General features: G+C 44.3%; 1 protein-coding gene across 5 annotated transcripts in view; it reads right to left on the minus strand.

The window, feature by feature from the left end:
* Positions 1 to 24580, minus strand: part of RXRA (retinoid X receptor alpha) — a 348429-nt gene that overhangs the window by 9394 nt on the left and 314455 nt on the right. For all 5 annotated transcript variants that reach the window (XM_077468460.1, XM_077468444.1, XM_077468453.1 and 2 more), the window contains 5 exons: positions 19261 to 19430; positions 15692 to 15821; positions 8669 to 8801; positions 7394 to 7485; positions 4341 to 4446 (listed from right to left, as the gene is read on the minus strand). In XM_077468460.1, the coding sequence (XP_077324586.1) occupies positions 4341 to 4446; positions 7394 to 7485; positions 8669 to 8801; positions 15692 to 15821; positions 19261 to 19430 (631 nt within the window). The remainder of the gene's footprint in view (positions 1 to 4340; positions 4447 to 7393; positions 7486 to 8668; positions 8802 to 15691; positions 15822 to 19260; positions 19431 to 24580) is intronic.

The raw sequence follows: 24580 nt of genomic DNA on the forward strand, positions 1-24580 counted from the left end.
AGAAAATAATTTATATAGACAGTATATCACATGGGGGAAAATGAAATGCACTTGGGATACACAATTTAAAATTTAGGCTGGGTTCACACTGCAGCGATGCGGGAACGCCGCAAATCCGCGGCGGCTTCCCGCATCGCATGCCTCCCGGCGGCAGTTCACACTGCCCTATGCTAACTGCTGGGAGTGTCAGTGAAACGTTAATGACACCCCCAGATCAGTTCGCATATCGCAGTGCGATCTGCAAACTCGGACAGGAATCGGATCGCATGGTGTGAACACCAATGCGATCCGATTCTGCTGCGGACCAAAAAAAAGGGTCCTGTGCGAGTTTGGGGCGGGTGCGATGCGAATTCAGCCATACTATCTGTATGGCTGAACTCGCATCGCACAGAGATCGGATGTGATTTGCACTGCAGTGCGGTGCGAATCACATCCGGTTCTCGTAACCGCAGCAGTGTGAACCCAGCCTTAAAATGTATCTGTTTGCTGCAACCTAGTGTAGAAATATCACTATGTGAGTCAGTCTAATTTGTATGTATATATAACGCGAAACATGTAGAGCATTTGAGTATCTCTGAGCTGATTCCTATGTGATATGCTTGTATAACGTGGCTTGTGCTAACTTCACTTTGTATTATAATACCGTGCTTCCAAAAACATGTTCGAATGAAAAAAATAATAAATAAAAAATCGGATTCAAACATGTTTTTGGAAGCACGGTATTATAATAATACAAAGTGAAGTTAGCGCAACCCACGTTATACAAGCATATCACATAGGAATCAGCTCAGAGATACTCGAATGCTCTAAATGTTTCGCGTTCACCATAACGCTTCATCAGGAGCTTATAATTTTTCTAAAAATAGAAAAAAACATAGCATTAAGATAGTTTGTTATAAAAGAAAAAAAAACATAAAAATAATTATACAAATAATTCCCAAAGATTTTTTTTAAGAAAAAACACAAAAAAATACAAGTAAGAATAATAATAATAAACTTGCTTCCAGGGTTAACAAGTGGGGAGAGGAAAAAAAAATGTTTTAAATGTATCTTCCCTCTTTTTGTTACATCTATATTTATGCCTAAAAAGTCCATTATGGTCAACAATTTTCGTTGCGTTTCTTAGTAAAGTCAAATATCGGGACGCGGCATGTGTTTTATGTAATGTATCCCTAGGAACACCCTGTGGTAGATACATACCAAATTTAACTTCACGCTGGTCTAATTCAGGACAGAAAACCAGCTAAAATTGTAGCGACTGACACCAAAAATGTATGAATTAATAACCTCCTAAAAAGACTGATACCTGACAGGACATAAAATTCTCATGAGACACAATGAGGTGAAGTATCAAGGTTCCTAATATATAGCATTAGGAGCAAGCTTTATCACAACAGCTTCTAATAGAAGTGCCAGGATAAGTTTGTACAGCAGCCCAGCTAACAGGCAGCTGATTAAAGTGGCTTTTTCATCACAGCAGTGCTGTAATAAATAAAGCATTCACTCATTGTTCCCTAATAAAGTTCAAATAATTGCAAGAGAATGAGAACTGGAATGGTTTTAGTAGTAGGGACCCAAGCTGGCTCTCCATACTACTATCATAGCATATATACATATCGTGTTTTCTTGTTGGTAATGAGGATTGTGCTTTGCTGTTCCTCTTCTCTTAGCCCTTGTACACAGGGTCGGAGATCCTATCGGACCGTTCTGTCAGATAATCCGACTGTGTGTGGCATGCATCGGACTGTTTCCGTCGGACCCAATTTTCCAACTTGTTGGAAATATTTTCCGACAAACTGGTCCGATCGGACATACTCCGATCATGTGTAGAGAATTCCGATTGGACAAAGTGCCACGCATGCTCAGATCAAATTCCTACACCAAAGCTATTGGCTACTGGTGTGAACGTAGTCCCATCGTAACGAAATAACGTCATCGCGTTCTGAACGATCGGATTTTCCGACAACTTTGTCCGACCGTGTGTATGCAACAGTTTCGGACACAATCCGTCGGACAAAATCAAACGGATTTGGTTGGCAGAATGTCCGACCGTGTGTACAAGGGCTAAGACCCCTTTCACACCACACCGCCCATAGCGTGGGCGGTAAAACGCCACTATCTTTAGCGGCGTTTTACCACCGGATTTGCGGCGCATTTTGGCCGCTAGCAGCCAAGACAGGGTTAAAACCGCCGGCAATACGCCGCAATAGCAGCGTTTTGCCAGCGGTATTACAGCGCTGCCCCATTGATTTCAATGGGGAGCAGCGGTGGAGGAGCGGTAAACACACCGCTGCTTCACCGCTCCAAAGAAGCTGCTGGCAGGACTTTTCCTGACGTCCTGCCAGCTTTCACACTACAGACAATGGTGCAGCTTTTTTTAGGGTGCCTTGCAGGCGCTATTTCTAACGCTATAGCGCCTGCAAAACGCCCTGGTGTGAAAGGGGTCTAAATTCTAGGCACTGTACTGATTTATATCAAGAGACTTTCAGTGAAAACAGTAAATGCTTCAGATGTATAATTCTGCTATTAACCTAGATGGTTTGATTTAATGAATTTGAATATATTCAATGGTGGTAATATAGTATAGCCCAAAGTCCATCAAGTATGTCCAGAGGCCAAATCTAAACAGGAAAGCCACTTCCACTGAAGAAGACAGGTCCTCTTTAGTGTCCACCTAAATAGTAAATCTCCTGCTGGACACAAGACATATGGTCAGTCATTCAGCTTTCCTAATAGAATCAAAGTCCAACACACAGACTACGAAAATTCTCATTAATCGTTAACTGCGCCTCAAGGGACAGCCGACTTAGTTCTTCCCGTCATCACGCAATCAACGTGGTTAGAACGAGGGGGAAAAAAATAAATCTGATCCATTTTCAGCTTGGAGGGAGGCCAAGGAAAGGGGCGAATTCTGCTGAGCTATTGAGAACGGGAGTCAGAGCGCCAGGAAAAACAGGGCTTTCTGAATGCCGGCCAGGAAGTGCAAACTTTAAAATTTTAAACTAAAACATATGAGAGGCGGGGGAGGGGAGCCTGACTCCTTCGCTGCTGCAGGCCTCATTTTTCAGCTGGAGTTCCCCTAGAGGACACGGGGTGAAACAGAGGAGAATGGAAAGCCTTAAAGATGAATGATACATTTTGAGGACTTTACAGGAATTTGCTGTCACAAATAAAAGAAAGTCAAGTAATGATTATCTGCTGCTCCCCTATAAATGTCATTACAGCTCCCTAGAGTTTGTCTTCTGTACCCAAATCCTCTGCACCTCTCTCTTGCACAACTGTCCCTCTTTTGGTCCTATTTATATTGCTTGGGGTCACTGTTGCTCCTGGAAATACTAGCTGCCTGTCTCTGGTTCCACAAATACAAAAAAAGCATGGAGGTTAGAAGGTCAACACTACTGATTTTCATAATTAGAAGATATACTGAAGTCACCGAATCGCCATAGCAGCCAGGAAACCTGCATTCTCAGTAGATAATGACAGCCTGTAATCTGAAGAGCATCAGCTTCAGTGAGCATTTGCAAAGCATTTGGGAAGGCTCAAGTCGTTTTCTTAAATCCATTAAAGTGGTTGTAAATCTTTACAAACCACTTTGACCTACAGGTAAGCCTAGATTAAGGCTTACCTGTAGGTCCAAGAAATATCTCCTAAACCTATACGGTTTAGGAGATATTTACGAAAAGACCGGCACTGCTGTCTACGGCGCAAGCGCCATAGACAGTGGCGCGCAGGCGCACTATCGCCGCTAGCAGCATGCCGCTGCTAACAGCGATATGCCGTTAGTGGCGGCCCCCGCGCGCACGCGCGGGAGTGACGTCATTGCTGCTGCGGCGCTGTGAGCGTCCGGAGCAGCGACACCCGGAAGAAGATGGACGCTCCGGACTACAGGAGACAGGGGTGACATCGCTGGCTCCTGTGTCAGGTAAGTGACACATAATGGGCTACTATGCAATGCATAGTAGCCCATTATGCTTTACCTTTGCAGGGAGACAAAGAAGAAGTAAACCCATCAGGGTTTACTTCCTCTTTAAGGGGCCCTTCAGCTCCACTTCAGGAGTGCTGAGCACAGATCAACGTAGAAGTGATGACTTTTACCTATGTTTCTATAGGTTGTCAGAATCTGAAAGCTAACTACTAATATTTTGCCTCGTTATTCCTATCTGCAATGATGAAAGGATTACTATGGTGAAGGTCTTTAGTCTTACCACATTTGGAGAGAAAAAGGGACCTTTTTTCCATAGTTGGGAGGTGCCATACATAGAAAACAACCCCACCCTTTCCTTTGTGTTCATGAGCAGAGGGGATTCTGGTTAGTGTGGGGAGGATGGAGGGAGACTCACCTTCCTGGCTGTTCGGGGTATTTATGTTTGCAGTAAGCTTCCAAAGATGCATAGACCTTCTCCCGCAGTGCCTCCACCTCCGATGGGTTTGAGAGACCTTTAGAATCTGTTAAAAAAAAAACAAAAAAACAAACAAATGTAACCATGCAGATTCATACACATCTCTTAAATCAGGGGTGCTCATCCTTTTGAAGGGTGAGGGCCACTTAAAGTGGTTGTAAACCCTTACAAACCACTTTGACCTACAGGTAAAAGCCTAGATTAAGGCTTACCTGTAGGTCCAAGAAATATCTCCTAAACCTACACAGTTTAGGAGATATTTGCCGAAAGACAGGCACCGCTGTCTGCGGCGCATGCGCCGTAGACATCGGTGTGCAGGCGCACTGAGCGTGTCGCCGTCAACGGCGATATGCCGCGTGTGGCGGCTCCCGTGCGCATGCGTGGGAGTGACGTCATCGCGGCTTCGCTGAATGACAGCGGCGGAGCAGCGAGACCCACCGAGAAGATGGAATGTGCCAGACTACAGGGGACATCGGTGACTTCGCTGGCTCCTGTGTCAGGTAAGTAACACATAATGGACTACTATGCGATCGGATGCATAGTAGTCCATTATGCTTTACCATTGCAGGGAATGAAAGAGGAAGTAAACTCATCAGGGTTTACTTCCTCTTTAAGTGATTTGTTAAAGTGGGGTGCTCCTAAAAAAAAATAAAAAAATTTAAAGTCAAGCAGCTGCTGACTTTTAATAATCGGACACTTACCTGTCCCAGGGTCCAGCGATGTGGGGGAACGAAGCCCCCCCTCGTTTCCCGCTCCGCTCGCGGCGCCATCATTCGTACTGTGGGCACCCGGCTGTGGCTTCACAGCCGGCACCCACTGCGCATGCACGAGCGGCGCAGGGCGCCGTGATACGTCGCACAGTCATCTGGGACACATGACAGGTCCCAGATGACTGTGCGGCGCGAGGGGAAGTGATGTCACCAGCCCGGGCAAGGAAGAAGGCAGACTACGAGGGACCCCTGGCAACAGGTATTTAGAGGTGAGTACATTTTTTTTTTTTTCAATTTTTTTTTTTTTTTTTTAAGATTTTTAAACACTTTTTTATTTTTTGGTGGCAACGCCACTTTAACCGGTCATGGGCCACAATGAATTATATGGTTTTAAAGCCCCCCCAAACTGCAAATGTAAATGGGCCCTTAGTGTTCTGAGCCCCCTATAAGCCTGCTTTCACACTGATGCGCTGCAGATTACCAGCACCGCGGGTACAGTACATTGCACCTGCGGCTTTATTGCGAGTTAGCTGCACTGAGCCATAGACTTCTATTAAATCTTGCTGGTATGGTGTACTTTCTAGAAGCACACCAAAACGTCTGCATTCAGGTTTTGGCGTGGTTTCAGAAAGCGCACCAAATGTGTGAAAGCAGCCTAATAACCCCCTTTTTTTTTTTTATAAGTGCCAATATGCCCATTGCAAAAGAATAGTGTATGTGATTTTTTTTAATACACTGGCCTTTTATTCTTCCAGTTTCGGCTGGCATCGCTCTCCTGGCTGCAAGAAAGGTCCCAGGTGAAGTACAGTTGGTATCAATCCGCCTGGGACATGAGGTGGCACTAGAGGAAGCATTGCGTATGTGGCTCCTGCTCCCACCGCGGCCGGCTCCATGTACTCTGATGCTCTGGGATGGCGGGTTGGCAATCCGTTGATTGCGATCTGGGCTTGCTGACCCGCCATCCCAAAAACAAGGGCAAACACTTCCCTTGTTTAAGGTCCTGGGCCACATTAAAAGGCTTCACAGGCCACATGTGGCCATGGGCCATCCCTGGCTTAAAAAGCTTAATTTTTATTAGAAATTGATACAATATTTTCACATTATAAGCCATGCGTTTCTATAACGGCCAAAAGATAGAAGATTCTCCTTTATTCTAGCAAAAACAAAATTTTCTTCTGATTTTAAAATTTAAATATGCTCAATTGTCTATAAGCACAAGGTCTTATTTCCCACCGATTTCTCATATAATGCTTTCCTCATTAATAAAAAAAAAAAAAAAAGACAACAACGTCCAAAAAATGATTCAATCCATCTGTATCTAACTATACCTGAAGCATCAGTTTTGAAGGGATTTAGTCAGGAAAAGTAAGATCAACAGACACATGCTATTTCTGAGCAGTTGTGTACATGCAACTCTGACAGGCAAATGTTACAAGCTGAGTGGAGCTAAACTTACCTTTCAAACTTCATTGGTCCCCATCCCTCACCGACATCTTCTCCTGGGTGCCAGTTTTCAGTCATCCTCATTGGCCAGCTCAGGATGAAGTCACCAAGTCACCCCCTGTGCATGTACAGGAGGTCGTTGGCTCGGCACGCAGGGACCGTGCTGGCGATATAAGCTGAGATGCGCATGTGCAGCTCAGTTTGTATCCTTGGAGACACTGAGCAGGAAGGTAAGTGTACTTTATTGCAGAAGAGACGCTGAATTTCTCTTCTGTAATAAGAAGCCTGGAAGCTTTCTGTTTGCGAGAGAGAACTTTAGTTTTCTTTTAAGATCAACAATAACCAAAGACCAAAAACAACTAAAAATTGTACCGGCGCTCAGACCTGCCCTTTTTTTTTTTTTTTTTTTATGGTGCGCTGCAATCCCAGTCTGACTTCCCCACCTTGTGGGTTAAAGATAAGTGTACAGTATATATTAGGGGATTGCGCCTCCTGTTAATATTCCCCCCCACCTATAAAAATCCTTTAACTCAATATGTGCCAAAACTCACTAGTAGTCACTGTACTACCTTTGTACAATGAGAACCCCAAAGTAACCCCCAAAGCTTCCTGACGACGCTAAACTGCAAAACGTGTAGAAGCTGTGGGAGACATACTTTTTTTGAGGAACAGGTCAGTTAAGTAGAGGGAGGAGAGTACAGGTAGTACAGTGAGTTTTGGCACATATTGAGTTAAAGGATTTTTATAGGTGGGGGGGAATATTAACAGGAGGCGCAATCCCCTAATATATACTGTGCAAATAACCAAAGACCAGCATACAGCCCCCACACACTCACTCACCTGGGTTGAAAAGGACGATTGCTCGGAGGCACCCCAGCTCTGTCTTGTCCATCTGCATGTCTCGCATTTTGGACACTAGTTCTGTCAAAACACTGAACCAAGAGAAAAAAAATAAAAATATTTTGAAATGTTTTGTGAATTGTGGAAATTCATATTACCATCATTGGTGAATAGAGAATAAATACAGACCATGGAGGAAACAGAATATCATTTCTCTGGCCTTTCTAAACAGCAAAACTTTATTGTTTGCCTGAATAATGAAAGCTGTGTTATAACAGACGTGGATCAGTGAAGTTTTCATGTCAGGCCCGAATCTTACCCACAGCAATCCACTGAGAGTGTTTTTCTATCTACAATTCCATTTAAGATGATAATTATCATCAACCGTATTGCCAGACCCTGCTGAATACTGCTATGATATCGGGACACAGAACTTGCACTTGTTTAAGAAGGATGCTCTCGTCCAGGGGCGGACTGACAACTCATGGGGCCCCCGGGCAATTGGAGATTATGGGGCCAGTATACACAAACACACACACATACACACAGTATACACAGACATGTTTCTATTGGCTTAGAAGGTACTGGAGAGGTGGGGCAGCTATAATCTCAAGATTTTTAGACCAAAAGGTTAAAGCAGGAGTCTGCCGGGACTCCGCGTTTTTTTTTTTTTTTTTAAAAGCCAGCAGCTACAAATACTGCAGCTGCTGACTTTTAAAATAGTGACACTTACCTGCCCAGCGCGCCCGCGATGTCGGCACACGAAGCCGATCTCTAGATCTCGCGCTGCGCAATAAGGACGGTCCCCGCTGCCTCTGGTATCTGTGTGTTTCCCAGCAGGCAGCGGGGGCACATGCGGAAAGGGGCGGGCACTTGCGGAAAGGGGCGTAATCTACGCCCCTTTCCGCAGAGAGCTATCCCTGAAGTGGGTGCAGATACCTGTACTGTACAGGTATCTGCACTCCCCTCCCCCCTGAAAGGTGCCAATTGTGGCGCCGGAGGGGGGGAGGGTTCCGATGAGCGGAAGGTCCACTTTAGGGTGGACCTCCGCTTTAAGGGGCATTTTTCAGAGACAGATGTAAAAAAACAACACAGATTTTTACATACTATCCCTGGTTTTACTGAGGCTGGCAACCCTGATGGGGCCCCCTAGTGGCCCGGGGCCCTCGGGCAGTGCCCGAGTGGCCGAATGGTCAGTCCGCCCCTGCTCTCATCTTAAAGCTCTGCATCCTTACAAGCAAGCTAGCATCAAAAGATGAAACAGTAACATCCTACCGATCAAAGATGGCTCCTACACCCGCACTGTGCGCACTGTTCCGGTGCACATGAAGACCAGTGGCCAGGAGAATCCCGTCTTTAACAGCTATTGACCGATGTGAGAAGGAGGCGATAAGAAGTTCATTCCAACCTACATGAAGAGGACAATTAGGCAATTTAGGTTAACACGTCACTCTTTCTATTCATCGCGCTTTGTGTTTGTCCATTCCTTTCTTGTTACAATCATAGCTTCGTTTCTGTACCAACTTTATGCTTTATCTTATTCTATTGTACGTTCTCCTGACATGTCTTAGGATATCAGTCCTACTTTTCTGTATCTTTCTTTTAAAAAACAAAACAAAAAAAACAAACAAACTAATATACAAAATAAGAAAATAGCATTCCGAGTCTACAAACATAGGGTAGGGTTAGCCCGCCTTATGTGGTTCACATTCGTGAATGCAGCATTGGTGTTTTTGGTTCAATTCCTGGTAAGGATGGGAACAAGGTTTATATGTTCTCAATGTAATTTTAGGGGGTGTACATATGAAGTGTTTTTATTGCATTGTTTATGTTAAAATAATATTTGATGTGACCTTCACATTTTTTACCAACTCTTGGTCTGACTTGCTATTTTAATTGTATTAAATAAAGAAAGTTGCTAGATTGGTCGCTAGAGGGCGCTCTTAGCATAGGTCCGCTGTCTCACTCTCTTGCAGAAATAAGATATCACACAGAAAGGGCTCTTTCATACACGCTGCAGTGGTAGGTTCCTTTTCAGAGGACAGTAGAGCAGTGGCTGACAGCTGAGACTACCAACTCCTTTTTTGTTTTGTTTTTTAACTTTGACTAAGTACTTAAGGGCTTGTTCTTTTTCTTTAGAGAGCATTCAAAAGGAGCCGAGGTGACATTGTATTGCCTCCTCATCGCCTGCTTTAACCCCTTGATCGCAGCACCGATGTGCCACAACTGGATGCATTTCACATGGTTGTAAAGTTTGCAGCACCACTCACTTGAAGTGACGGGGAATAATTCCTGAGGGGTGGTAAAGGCATGGCTCAACTGCATGGTTCAACAATCCCCTCGCCCAACCATTAGTGTAAGTGAGCCCTAATTCAACTGCAAGCTAAGCATTTGGCTGTTACGGAGCAGGAACATTGAAATCAATGGGTGACGATGACAGGCACCACCACCTGTCAAACTGCTCTTTCAGATGGGCAGGGAGTGGTAAAAAGTGGGTGACTGAGCCACGGTTTTAGCGACCCCTGGCTGCCCATCTGAACTGTCATAAAACGGCCGGACAGGACTGTACATACCTAAAAAAAAAAACACAGTGAGCACTTCAGAGGTGAAGCTGCTAGCACAAAGGTGACCAACCCTATAATGCCACTCAGTAAATAATAAAATTAGATGGATCCCCCGATGTGCATGCGCACAAAACGCGTACAAAGAAGCCTTGCATGCTGACGCCACGCCGCCGTAGCCTAGGTTGGGATCGGTGGCCATCTATGCAAGTTTGGCCACTCATGTTTTTTACTTGGATGTACATCTTTTATTTTATATTGTATGTCATTAATTTTATAATAAACGACTACACCATAAACCTTTTCTTGGGCTCCGTGTGGTGAGCACCCTTCTGCCCAGGCTTCAGTGTGAGGAAGAGCCACTGGATCATTGTTGGGAACTCTCAAAAGGTTGTTTTGACATTATGCCATTCACCAATGGTATTCTGGCGAGGGCAGTTTGGTGAAGGAAACCTCTCTGGAGTCACTTTACGTTTGATATCACCTGACAACATACCTTCATTGGATGATTTCCACACACTTTGGAAAACGGCTTTGCACTTTATGGACCTTTTTGGACTTTCATCATGCGTTAGGAGTTTTTGTGATGATGTAATATGGTCACATATTTCATTTATTATATTTTGTCTTATACTTGGCACTTTATGTTTTAAATATTGTAGTGCTACACTTTTTATCTATTAGCCCTTGTACACACGGTCGGACATTCCGACGGAAAATGTCCGATCGGACCGTGTTGTCGGATAATCCGACTGTGTGTGGGCTCCATTGGACTGTTTCCGTCGGAATATCCGACGGACAAAGTTTTAGAGCCGGGCTATAAAACTTTCCGACAACATGATCCGATCGGACTTTGTCCGATTGTTTGTAGAGAATTCCAATCGGACAAAGTGCCACGCATGCTCAGATCAAATTCCTAGACCAAAGCTATTGGCTACTAGCCTGAACGTAGTCCCGTCGTAACGAAATAACGTCATCACGTTACGTACGATCGGATTTTCCGACAACTTTGTCCGACCGTGTGTATGCAACACAAGTTTTGGACAAAATCCGTCGGACAAAATCCAACGGATATTGTTGTCGGAATGTCTGACCGTGTGTACAAGGGCTTACAGAACTGTACACGTCATGGCCACCATGCTTTACTTTGAGGCTGCAGCATTTTTAACTCAAGGTGCAGAGTTTGACAAGCGGCGCTATTCTACAAACTCACCCACTGAGTGTGATAGGGCCATGCAACAACAGCGTACAATGCACGCGATCGTGGCGTGACAGTGCGCCAATACAAGGCTAAATCACGGAGTAAGGAGGCAATATATCAAGTGCCCTAGGAAAAGCTCCCAGAATGCAGTCACTCTTTAGAGGGCACCACGATTGTGAAAGAACGCGTATACAGTGGATTGGTTGATCTGCTGATTTGCATTCTGAAAAGCAGAAGTAAAACACACTGCAAAGCAGGAAGCTAAGCCTGCATATGTAATGAAGAAAGATGGCTGCCATACACACATATACATATATACATATATATATATATATATATATATACACACACACACACACACACACAGTAATTACTCTTGAAAACATGGTTAAAAAAGCAATACACTACTAAGATTATTTACATCAAATTTACCACGTTATTGAAAGTGGTTGTAAACCCTTACAAACCACTTTGACCCACAGGTAAGTCTAGATTAAGGCTTACCTGTAGGTCCAAGCAATATCTCCTAAACCTATATGGTTTAGGAGATATTTGCCCGAAAACGGGCACCGCTGTCTACGGCGCATGCGCCGTAGACAGCGGCGCGCAGGCGCACTGAGCGCGGCAGTTCCAAGAATGGAGCTGCCGCATTTGTCGACTCCCATGCGCATGCGCGGGAGTGATGTCATCGCGGCTTCGCCGAATGACAGCGGCGGTACTGCGAGACGCCACCAGCAAGATGGATGCGGCGGACTACAGGGGACAGCGGCGACTTCGCTGGCTCCTGTGTCAGGTAAGTGACACATAATGGGCTACTATGCGATGCGATGCGATGCATAGTAGTCCATTATGCTTTACCTTTGCAGGGGAAAAAAAAGAGGAAGTAAACTCATCAGGGTTTACTTCCTCTTTAAAGCGGAAGTAAACCCATTGATCTAACAGTTTGAAAAAACACGGCATGCCGGAAATGTTAACTGTCACATTGGTTGTGCTCTCAACCAAACTGTCAAACCATCCAATGGCTGGTGTCATAACTGATCACATGTGCAGCTTCATGGCAGTTAAAGATTAAAGGGAGGCCAAGATGGCAGCTTCCTTGGCTGAAAACGATAGGAGGGTTTACTTCCACTTTAAATTACATTGAAAAGCCTGTATCTCCAGTTTAAGTCCCCGCAGAATCCTGATGCTGCTGATAGAGGACCTGTCACTTTTTATCTTTCGATGGCCAGCTGAAGCATCACGCCATTTTCACATTACACGAAGCCAGCAAATACCTGTGCACGTCTCTTTTGACAGGTAGCTCTCCGGAGACTTGCAGCTGCCCGGGCTTTTGTAACTGAATAAACAATTTAAATGTAGAGCCATTTTCTCACATCTTCAGCTCACACCAAGGCGGCTCTAAATAACTTACAACTCTGCTAAAAGACCATCGACAAAAAAAAAAAAAAAAAAGGCAGCATAAAGCGTTCCAGTCATTCTAGAAGACACAAAATAGAGGCTGTTGTGTTTGATTTTATGCTTTTAGGATGCCATAAAAAGAAAGGAAGAGACCGGCCGCCCTATCGGCATTTGCTCTGCCCTTAAGCTGTGCTTCATCTCTTGTTAGACGATGCATGAGCGGAGGCAGCCTCTGCGCTTAGCTAGATGTTGGCCTGTTAATGTTTCATGTGTGCTCCATCCCCAGAGCCCGTTCCTGCCGCTCAATAATACATGAAGTCGCTAGATAAAATACTTTGGGGGAAGTTATTTAACGTACAGCTCGGCCAGAGCTGGGCAAGACTCAGATCCAGGCTCACAGCCGCTCTTCAGAAACAATGGATGTGGTCAAATATCTAAGCCCTTGTACACACGGTCGGAGATTCCGACGGAATGTGTCCTATCGGACCGTCTTGTCGGATATTCCGACTGTGTGTGGTCTGCATCGAACTGTTTCCGTCGGAATATCCGACGGACCAACTTTTCCAACTTGCCGGTAAATTTTTCCTACAAAATGCTCCGATCGGACATACTCCGATCATGTGTAGCCTACTTCGACGGACAAAGTGCCACGCATGCTCAGATCAAACTCCTAGACCAAAGCTATTGGCTACTAGCCTGAACGTAGTCCTGTCCTAACAAAATAACGTCATCACGTTATGTACAATCGGATTTTCCGGCAACTGAGTACGAACCGTGTGAATGCAACATCACTTCCGGACCTCTTCCGGAATTAATCCGTCGGAATTACTCCAACGGATTTGGTTGCCGGAATCTCCGACCGTGTGTACGGGGGCTTAAAAGGGACCAGTCAACCATAACAGTCACCTTCTTTTTTTTTTCGCCCTCTAGAACAAAAAAAAACCTGATTTAGCTCACTAATCTCCGCTCCCTTGGAGTCAAACTTATCCTACTGCATTCAATATATTGTGAACGCCATGAAATATTATATCATATAGTAAGCTGTTTAAAAGCATTCCAGGTTAACGAAGGTTGGAAAATCACAGGCAGGGGGTCTCAATGCTGGTGTCTCTGACAAACCCAGCCCATCAGCATTTTACAAAAACTGAAATGTTTATTTTATGTGGTCTGACCCTTTAATTCTTTGAATAGGTCCTTTAACTAAATATAGAAAAAATATCATTTACAAAAGAAGAATTCCCAAAACCAGTGCCAAAGACTCTTTTTAGACCCCCTATGTTCAGCATTCTGCAATGTATATAATCTCTGCTGTACATTCAGGCATCTAGCCGACATCCAGATACAAATACAGTGAAAGACCTAGCTGGGACCGAGGCTCTTGTAGGGGCCTGAATGCGAGCCTCTTGCCTTGTGATTATGGGCCCTGGCATTTGGGGGAACGGTGCTCTTTGTGAGCTGTATGCCTGGGGACCCCTGAGGTGGTGTTACTTGGGATTCAGATCTATGTCCCCTCCAAGACACGCAGACTCTGGATATGTAAATGCCATGTTAGCAATAGACTGAATCACACTATTGGGACACAAACTCTTAGATGCTAATATCATCACCTCCAGCCACCTGTCTGTGTCTTGTATAATGTAAATGAGTCTAGTCTGGCTTGACACAGATTCTAAAGAGTATTTCACCTATTGTTGTTTTGTTGTTTGTGCCAATTAACCTGCAACTGAATTGTTAGTGAGCTAGGAGCCAAAAAGTCTTATCCCCCAGTCAACTAGTCTGAGTGTTGATTTAGATAATTAACTCATGCTAATTAGGTTAGGTTTTAGTCTTCTACTGTATTATAAATACTTGGCATTTTGGTTCTAATAAATGAGTCCATGTTGAGCAGCTAAGCAAGTGTCGCCTTGTTTTGTGCGGTTGGAATATCTGATATCTATATTCAGGCTGGGAGGAAGTGGTATATGACGGAAGCACTCAATCGGAGTGTGGGATCGGTTCCGTCACAAATACCATTTAAACAGCAGAAATAATGCAGATGCACTAAAACAATGGTTACCTGAACCTTAGGGAATTTGAAGCGTTACCTAAGGCAGGCCATACATTATGCAATTGCTCGATCTTTAAATCAACACAGTCAGTTTTGTCGGGGGAATCCCTTCTTTCCTGCTATTGTGTTCTGCCAGCAGGGAGCCTTCCACACCGACAGAATACAATGATCTCAGCTGGTCGCTATATATCGGCGGTGGAAGCGATCGGGAGAAAGAAAACCAACAGGCTGGTTGTACTAAAGTTGATCGAAGGATCAACTTCAGTACAACCAGCCTGCCCATAGATGCATCGAAGTTCGTCCGGTTCCTGATGAATTTCAATCTATCTATAGCTGGCTTCAGACTGAATTTTAGGCAAACTTGCACACATAAGAGCGGTTTTATCTGCTGAAGGGTTTGTAATATTGTCTAGCATGTCCCAGGATTTACACAGCCCCGCCAGTCAGTGACCTCATTTTTCTCTACTGCAGTTGTGTACTACATCTTGGTCACCTCCAAGCTTGTGATTAGAAAAGAAAGGGCAACAGCAAACTGATGATGTCCTTTTTCTCCATCTGTCAGCCTGTTCCTGGTCATCACATGACCAGGAAGACTACTTATCCTTTTGCTGGTCCTCCCTCTCCCAGTCTGAGTGGTGCTGTGCAGGGGATTAGAGGATAATCACTAAGTCCAAATTCACACTGTGACGGAACGAGCGCTGGTGCACTGCAAGTGCCATTCGTTTTGCTAGGCACCTCAACGCAGGTTAACACACGACATAACATGCTTTCATGCGCCTCACAAATGTGAATCCAGCCTTAAAGATTTCTGTGATTAATTTAACATGTTTCCTAAACACTTGTTTCTAACTATTCCCCATCTGAGAAGGATTAATAATGTCACAGATTTCAGTACTGGTGGAAGCGAACAACGTCATGACCACCCCAAAATTATCAGCCGAGTCATTTAGTTCCCTGAATATGCCTATCCTTTCATTAGTGACGTCACTGACAGGAAGCAATGAGGTCATTTCATGTAAACAAGGTGGCTGCCTGCAAGAAAAGGCAATTAGAGCCATGCTGTCAGGGAGCAGAGGACGATGTGCACTTACCTGCTCTCAGCAGTATTACTTGATCATCCAGCGGCAGCTCTGAAAAGTGGGGGATTCTCTTTGCCCATTCTACCAAGGTGAAGAGCTGCTTGTCTGCGGCTTGGCAAATGTTGGTGACGGGGTCGCTAGGCTGCAGGAAGAGAATATTGGGGAACATTATCAGTGAACAAACCTAGAATTTATTTCATCAGCACTGCATATCGTTTCTGTTTTTTAATCACTCATGAAATGATATATGGAGTTAGGGGGTGTGCTTCTACCACTTGTAAACTGATAGACTTGTGCTACATTCCCTGAAAACCTGTGCAAAACCTTTAAACCTTTTTTCTGAAAATTTTGCACATTTGAAAGTCCTTTTTACGTGTCCTTGTGGCATCCAGCAAATGTCGCTGCAGATTCTGTCTACGTTGTATTTTGATTAGAAAGAATTATAAAGCAACCTCTTCCTTACAATACATTATTTCATCACTGGGGTCTGGATATTTATTACTAGAGACCGCTGACATCACAGAAAATGCAGGTTATCCACTCACTATAGACCAGTAAAATCACAGAGAATAGAGCCTATATACTCACTAGAGACCAGCGACATCACTAATAATGCAGCCTATCCACTCACTAGAGACCAGTGACATCACTAATAATGCAGCCTATCCACTCACTAGAGACCAGTGACATCACTAATAATGCAGCCTATCCACTCACTAGAGACCAGTGACATCACTAATAATGCAGCCTATCCACTCACTAGAGACCAGCGACATCACTCATAATGCAGCCTATCCACTCACTAGAGACCAGTGACATCACTAATAATGCAGCATATCCACTCACTAGAAACCAGTGACATCACTAATAATGCAGCCTATCCACTCACTAGAGACCAGTGACATAACTAATAATGTAGCCTATCCACTCACTAGAGACCAGTGACATCACTAATAATGCAGCCTATCCACTCACTAGAAACCAGTGACATCACTAATAATGCAGCCTATCCACTCACTAGAAACCAGCGACATCACTAATAATGCAGGCTATCCACTCACTAGAGACCAGCGACATCACTAATAATGCAGCCTATCCACTCACTAGAGACCAGCGACATCACTAATAATGCAGCCTATCCACTCACTAGAAACCAGCGACATCACTAATAATGCAGCCTATCCACTCACTAGAAACCAGCGACATCACTAATAATGCAGCCTATCCACTCACTAGAAACCAGCGACATCACTAATAATGCAGCCTATCCACTCACTAGAAACCAGCGACATCACTAATAATGCAGCCTATCCACTCACTAGAGACCAGCGACATCACTAATAATGCAGCCTATCCACTCACTAGAAACCAGTGACATCACTAATAATGTAGCCTATCCACTCACTAGAAACCAGTGACATCACTAATAATGCAGGCTATCCACTCACTAGAGACCAGCGACATCACTAATAATGCAGCCTATCCACTCACTAGAGACCAGCGACATCACTAATAATGCAGGCTAGCCACTCACTAGAAACCAGTGACATCACTAATAATGCAGCCTATCCACTCACTAGAAACCAGTGACATCACTAATAATGCAGCCTATGTATTTACTAGAGACTGATCGTATTAACCCTTTCATGACTAAGCCTATTTTTGACATTTAGTGTTTACAAGTTAAGATCCATATTTTTTGCTAGAAAATTACTTGGAACCCCCAAACATTATATAAATGTTTTTAGCAGAGACTCTAGAGAATAAAACGGCAATTGTTGCAATATTTTATGTCACGCGGTATTTGCGCAGCGGTGTTTTAAACGCAACTTTTTGGGAAAAGGGACACTTTCATGAATTTTAAAAGAACGAAACAGTAAAATTAGGCCAATTTTAATGTGAAAGATAATGTTACGCCGCGTAAATAGATACCAAACATGTCACGCTTTATAATCGCACGCACTCGTGGAATGACGACAAACTACAGTACCTAAAAATCTCAATAGACGACGCTTTAATTTTTTTTTCCGGTTAACAGGTTAGAGTTACAGAGGAGGTCTAGTGCTAGAATTATTGCTCTCGCTCTGACGATCGCGGCAATACCTCACATGTGTGATTTGAACACCGTTTACATATGCGGGCGCGACTTCCGTATGCGTTTTCTTTGCTGGACCGGGGGGGGGGGGGGGGGCGCTTTAAAAAAAAAATGTTTTCTTATTTATTTTAAAATTAATAAATTGTTTTAAAAAAAAAAAATTATAATTTTGATCACTTTTATTGCTGTCACAAGGAATGTAAACATCCCTTGTGACAGTAATAGGTGGTAACAGGTACTCTTTATGGAGGGATCGGGGGTATTCAAATCGCCGTTTTCGGTGATTCTGAATACTGTATATATTTTTAAAGCCGGCGCCATTGGCAGCCAAGTAAACCGGAAGCGACGTCATGACGATACAATTAGGAGACTGGAATGAAGCCGCTTACGGCTTCATTCCAGTCCCTCCCTAGCCGCCAGAGGCATCGGATCGTGCATCAGTGCTCCCGATTGAACGGGAGCCCCGGTAAGAGCGGCGGAAGGGGGAGACATACCCTCCCGCATAACAGCCTAGCTTTTAACCGCATCGGTTGTTATGGCTGGAAAGCCAATCGCCCGCTCTAAAAAACGGTACAGGGATGATGCCTGCAGGTGCGGGCATCATCCCGGTATAACCCCCGGGAAGCTGAGTACGGAAGTCTGCGTAAGCTCGGCGGCAAGGGGTTAATAAGAATGAAGCCTGTTCGTTTACTAGAAACAAGTCTTATCACTGTAAATACAGGCTATTCATCCACTAGAGACCAGTGACGTCACTAAGAATGCATCCTACTCATACACCAGGCACTAATGACTTCACTACGAATGTATCCTATCCATTCATTAGCGACCAGTGACCCCCACTGAGAATATAGCCTTCCCATTCAATACAAATTACTTGCAGTACCACTTGTAATTATCAGCTAGTAATAAAGAGCACTTCTCTACAGCAGGAAGTCACTGCCATGTCATACCGGGGCTTGCAGTTCTGCAACTGTTAGGCCCCTTTCACACTGGGGCGGTTTTCAGGCGTTACAGCGCTAAAATAGCACCTGTGTAGCGCCTGAAAAAAACGGCCCCTTTCACTCCAGTGTGAAAGCCGGAGGGCTTTCACACTGGAGCGGTGCGCTGGCAGGACGGTGAAAAAAGTCCTGCTAGCCGCATCTTTGGAGCGGTGAAGGAGCGGTGTATTCACCGCTCCTAAACCGCTCCTGCCCATTGAAATCAATGGGACAGCGTGGCAATACCGCCGGCAAAGCGCTGCTGCAGCGGCGCTTTGCGGGCGGTTTTAACCCTTTTTCGGCCACTAGCGGGGATTAAAACTGCCCCCCTAGCGCCCGCAGACCGCCGCTAAAGCGCCGCTAAAAATAGCAGCACTTTACCGCCGACGGCCGCACCGCCCCAGTGTGAAAGGGGCATTAGAGAGCTGAGAGTTGGTTAAGACTGCCCCATATTTCCTGTAATGGCTTTTAGGCCGTTCACATATAGAGTATCGGTAACAAGTACTTACAGAATTGGGGGCGAGGCCCATGTTGGCTTCGATGTAAGTTTCGGTCTTTGGCTCCACGGCCAGTTCCGCCTCCAGAATCTTTTCTACGGGCATATCTTCATTAGCACTACTTGAACATTCCACGTCATTCTCGTTTCTGTCTTTTCCCCGCTGGCGCTCCTCCTGCACGGCTGTGTGGCAGAAGAGGACAATCGTTTGCATTGGTCACTTATGATGCACTGACTCAAAAACCATACGGGTCAAAGAGAAAAAACCAACATTCACAACACAGGAAACAAAATGTTCCGGCTCCATTCAACCGCCAGCATATTACCCAGCCTTGAAAATAAATAAATGTAGAAAATAAATGGAGCGTTGTGTATGGATTATTAAAAAGCATAAATATAAAAATGTCAGCTGACTGAAAGAAATCGTGAACTGATCAAGAGACAGAGATGACTGGAACAGATGTTCATAGCTCCCAACTGTCCCCGATTTCGAGGGACTGTCCCTGATTTGGAGCAATGTCCCTCTGTCCCTCTTTCCCCCTCATTTATCCCTCATTTTGGTCTGTTCTAAAGAGTTGTATATAAAATGCATTTTTATCGTTCAAAAAGTGTTTCCCAGCGCTAAACCTTTCATCCAATTCCTAAATGGCTGCATTTGTACATTTTAAAAGCCAATATAAAAGGAATAGTAGTGGTAACAAAAAAAAAAGTCCTTGTGGATTTAATTAACCCCTTTTTTTTTTTTTGGTTAATCCTCCTTTAAGGGGGTGTGGCAGGGGGGCGTGCCCTATGCCTACATACATTTGTTAGTAGGTGTCCCTCATTTCCATCTCAAAGTGTTGGGAGGTGTGAATGTTTACCCTCAAATTCTGTATTAGTGGACTTTCTATCACGTTCTTTCTCTCCTGACAAGATGTCTAATGCCGGCCATACACGGTTCGAATTTCGAAAGAATTTTCTTTTTCGAAAATCGTATCTAAGAATTTTCCTATGAATTTCGCACCATTAGTAGTGGGGCTGTAGCAACAGCCGATTTTCGTGTTGGAAATAAAATTTGAGGAATCGGACATGTTGGAAATTTTTTGAAAAACGAACGATTTTCTAATCAATGATGGGAGAATCGTGCGAGAAATGTAATAAGAAAAGAAAATTTACGGAGAGAAAAGAAGATTCCCGGCCACGAAAATTCTTTTCTGTAGCAACATGAGGTGAAATTGAAGGCTTGGTCAGCCGAATTTCTAAAAATCAATGGTGGCGCCATCGGATCACAAAAAAAATAAAAAATAAAATTCTGATTTTGAAAAGAAAATTAGTTCGAAATTCGACCGTGTATGGCCTGCATAACCCTTCCAACTTCATCCACAAGAAAAACCTGAATTTTTGATTTTAGATACCAATTTATTTAAATTTTTTTATTTTTTATTATTATTTCCCGTTCAAAAATGTTTATTTTATGTTAAAATAAATTACATGTACAGAATATAAGACAAATTATGTGATACCAGAAATAAAAGTAGACATATTGAAGTACGGATGATACAAAGCAAAGAAGAATATTTCCATGTTAGAGTAAAAGTTTCTGATTTTCTGAAGTGAAAGTCTTGATCCTAAGGAGAAGAGACTTCCCTACACACAGATGACTTCCTGTCCTTCCTAGCTGACAAAAGCATTCTCATCTCACTAGGGGTGCAACGGATCGGCACCGATCCACGATCTAAACGGGTCACCCCGCTCGGATCGGCACACGCCGCGATCCGCTGTCTCGGCCTTAAGAAAGGCAGCGGCTTCGGCCTAGTTCGGGAGCGGTGGCCATCTTGGTACACCTGTCGGCGTTTACAATGTGATCGCTCCGTGATGGAGCGATCACCTGTAAACAAAGCCGGTTCCTCTCTCCCTTCTCTGTACTGATCTGTACAGTGGAGGGGAGAAATCGGATGGCAGCCACAGCCATCCCAGCAATACCCTGACAATACTCTGCAATTCTTACCCTGCCAATACTCTGCAATACATACCCTGCCAATACTCTGCAATACATACCCTGCCAATACTCTGCAATACATACCCTGCCAATACTCTGCAATACATACCCTGCCAATACTCTGCAATACATACCCCGCCAATACTCTGCAATACATACCCCGCCAATACTCTGCAATACATACCCCGCCAATACTCTGCAATACATACCCCGCCAATACTCTGCAATACATACCCCGCCAATACTCTGCAATACATACCCCGCCAATAATCTGCAATACATACCCCGCCAATACTCTGCAATACATACCCCGCCAATACTCTGCAATACATACCCCGCCAATAATCTGCAATACATACCCCGCCAATAATCTGCAATACATACCCCGCCAATAATCTGCAATACATACCCCGCCAATAATCTGCAATACATACCCCGCCAATAATCTGCAATACATACCCCGCCAATACTCTGCAATACATACCCTGCCAATACTCTGCAATACATACCCCGCCAATAATCTGCAATACATACCCCGCCAATAATCTGCAATACATACCCCGCCAATAATCTGCAATACATACCCCGCCAATAATCTGCAATACATTCCCCGCCAATAATCTGCAATACATACCCCGCCAATACTCTGCAATACATACCCCGCCAATAATCTGCAATACATACCCCGCCAATAATCTGCAATACATACCCCGCCAATAATCTGCAATACATTCCCCGCCAATAATCTGCAATACATACCCTGCCAATACTCTGCAATACATTCCCCGCCAATACTCTGCAATACATACCCCGCCAATAATCTGCAATACATACCCCGCCAATAATCTGCAATACATACCCCGCCAATACTCTGCAATACATACCCCGCCAATACTCTGCAATACATACCCCGCCAATACTCTGCAATACATACCCTGCCAATACTCTGCAATACATACCCTGCCAATACTCTGCAATACATACCCTGCCAATACTCTGCAATACATACCCTGCCAATACTCTGAAATACATACCCCGCCAATAATCTGCAATACATACCCCGCCAATAATCTGCAATACATTCCCTGCCAATAATCTGCAATACATACCCCGCCAATAATCTGCAATACATACCCCGCCAATAATCTGCAATACATACCCCGCCAATAATCTGCAATACATACCCCACCAATAATCTGCAATACATTCCCTGCCAATACTCTGCAATACATACCCTGCCAATACTCTGCAATACATACCCTGCCAATACTCTGCAATACATACCCCGCCAATAATCTGCAATACATACCCCGCCAATAATCTGCAATACATTCCCTGCCAATAATCTGCAATACATACCCTGCAAATACTCTGCAATACATACCCCGCCAATAATCTGCAATACATACCCCGCCAATAATCTGCAATACATACCCCGCCAATACTCTGCAATACATACCCCGCCAATAATCTGCAATACATACCCCGCCAATAATCTGCAATACATTCCCCGCCAATAATCTGCAATACATACCCCGCCAATACTCTGCAATACATACCCCGCCAATAATCTGCAATACATACCCCGCCAATAATCTGCAATACATACCCCGCCAATAATCTGCAATACATTCCCCGCCAATAATCTGCAATACATACCCTGCCAATACTCTGCAATACATTCCCCGCCAATACTCTGCAATACATACCCCGCCAATAATCTGCAATACATACCCCGCCAATAATCTGCAATACATACCCCGCCAATACTCTGCAATACATACCCCGCCAATACTCTGCAATACATACCCCGCCAATACTCTGCAATACATACCCTGCCAATACTCTGCAATACATACCCTGCCAATACTCTGCAATACATACCCTGCCAATACTCTGCAATACATACCCTGCCAATACTCTGAAATACATACCCCGCCAATAATCTGCAATACATACCCCGCCAATAATCTGCAATACATTCCCTGCCAATAATCTGCAATACATACCCCGCCAATAATCTGCAATACATACCCCGCCAATAATCTGCAATACATACCCCGCCAATAATCTGCAATACATACCCCACCAATAATCTGCAATACATTCCCTGCCAATACTCTGCAATACATACCCTGCCAATACTCTGCAATACATACCCTGCCAATACTCTGCAATACATACCCCGCCAATAATCTGCAATACATACCCCGCCAATAATCTGCAATACATTCCCTGCCAATAATCTGCAATACATACCCTGCAAATACTCTGCAATACATACCCCGCCAATAATCTGCAATACATACCCCGCCAATAATCTGCAATACATACCCCGCCAATAATCTGCAATACATACCCCGCCAATAATCTGCAATACATACCCCGCCAATACTCTGCAATACATACCCTGCCAATACTCTGCAATACATACCCTGCCAATACTCTGCAATACATACCCTGCCAATACTCTGCAATACTTACCCTGCCAATACTCTGCAATACTTACCCTGCCAATACTCTGCACTACATACCCTGCCAATACTCTGAAATATATACCCTGCCAATACTCTGCAATGCATACCCTGCCAATACTCTGCAATACATACCCTGCCAATACTCTGCAATACTTACCCTGCCAATACTCTGCAATACATACCCTGCCAATACTCTGCAATACTTACCCTGCCAATACTTATCCTGCCAATATTCTGCAATACCCTGCCAATACTTACCCTGCCAATACCCAGCCATACCCATCCATGGTCAGCCAATATTACATTGGGGGAGATGACACGGATATTACAGTGGGGGAGATGTATATTGCAGTGGGGACTATATGGTGGTGGCATTTTCACAGGTTTTTGCAAATTCAATTATTATTTGCTGATCCGAAAAAAATGATCCGATCCGTGACTCTGATCCGAGGAACGATCCAATCTGTGAGTTTTTTGATCCGTTGCACCCCTACATGTCACTGTGCACAATGGAGCCTCCAATTTTCAGAGCTGGAAATCTTGGCGCCTTTGATCACAGATTTTTTTTTAAAGCTTAGGACAGGCTACATTTCATTACACACATAGCAGGAAAAAAAAAAAATGTCCAACAAGCTATACATAGGTATGTTGTAAACATGACAATGTGGCGCTCACGCTGAGATAATGCAGCCTCGCAGGGTTCACTAGAAGTTGTATTTTTACAGTTACAGCAGAACTTAGATAACTTCTGAGGATTTCCCTTGTCTGGTGAACCTGAGTACACTGTAAACTTTGTTCAACTTTTATCCTGGCCATACTGCCTCTGCGAGGATCCGGCGCTGACTCTACCAAAGCTCTGCGTCGCTGGAGGCATGAGA

Source organism: Lithobates pipiens, unplaced genomic scaffold (assembly GCF_037356315.1).
Source record: "Lithobates pipiens isolate NorthernLeopardFrog02 unplaced genomic scaffold, aLitPip1_a1.2 Scaffold_11, whole genome shotgun sequence".
Classification (NCBI taxonomy): domain Eukaryota; kingdom Metazoa; phylum Chordata; class Amphibia; order Anura; family Ranidae; genus Lithobates; species Lithobates pipiens.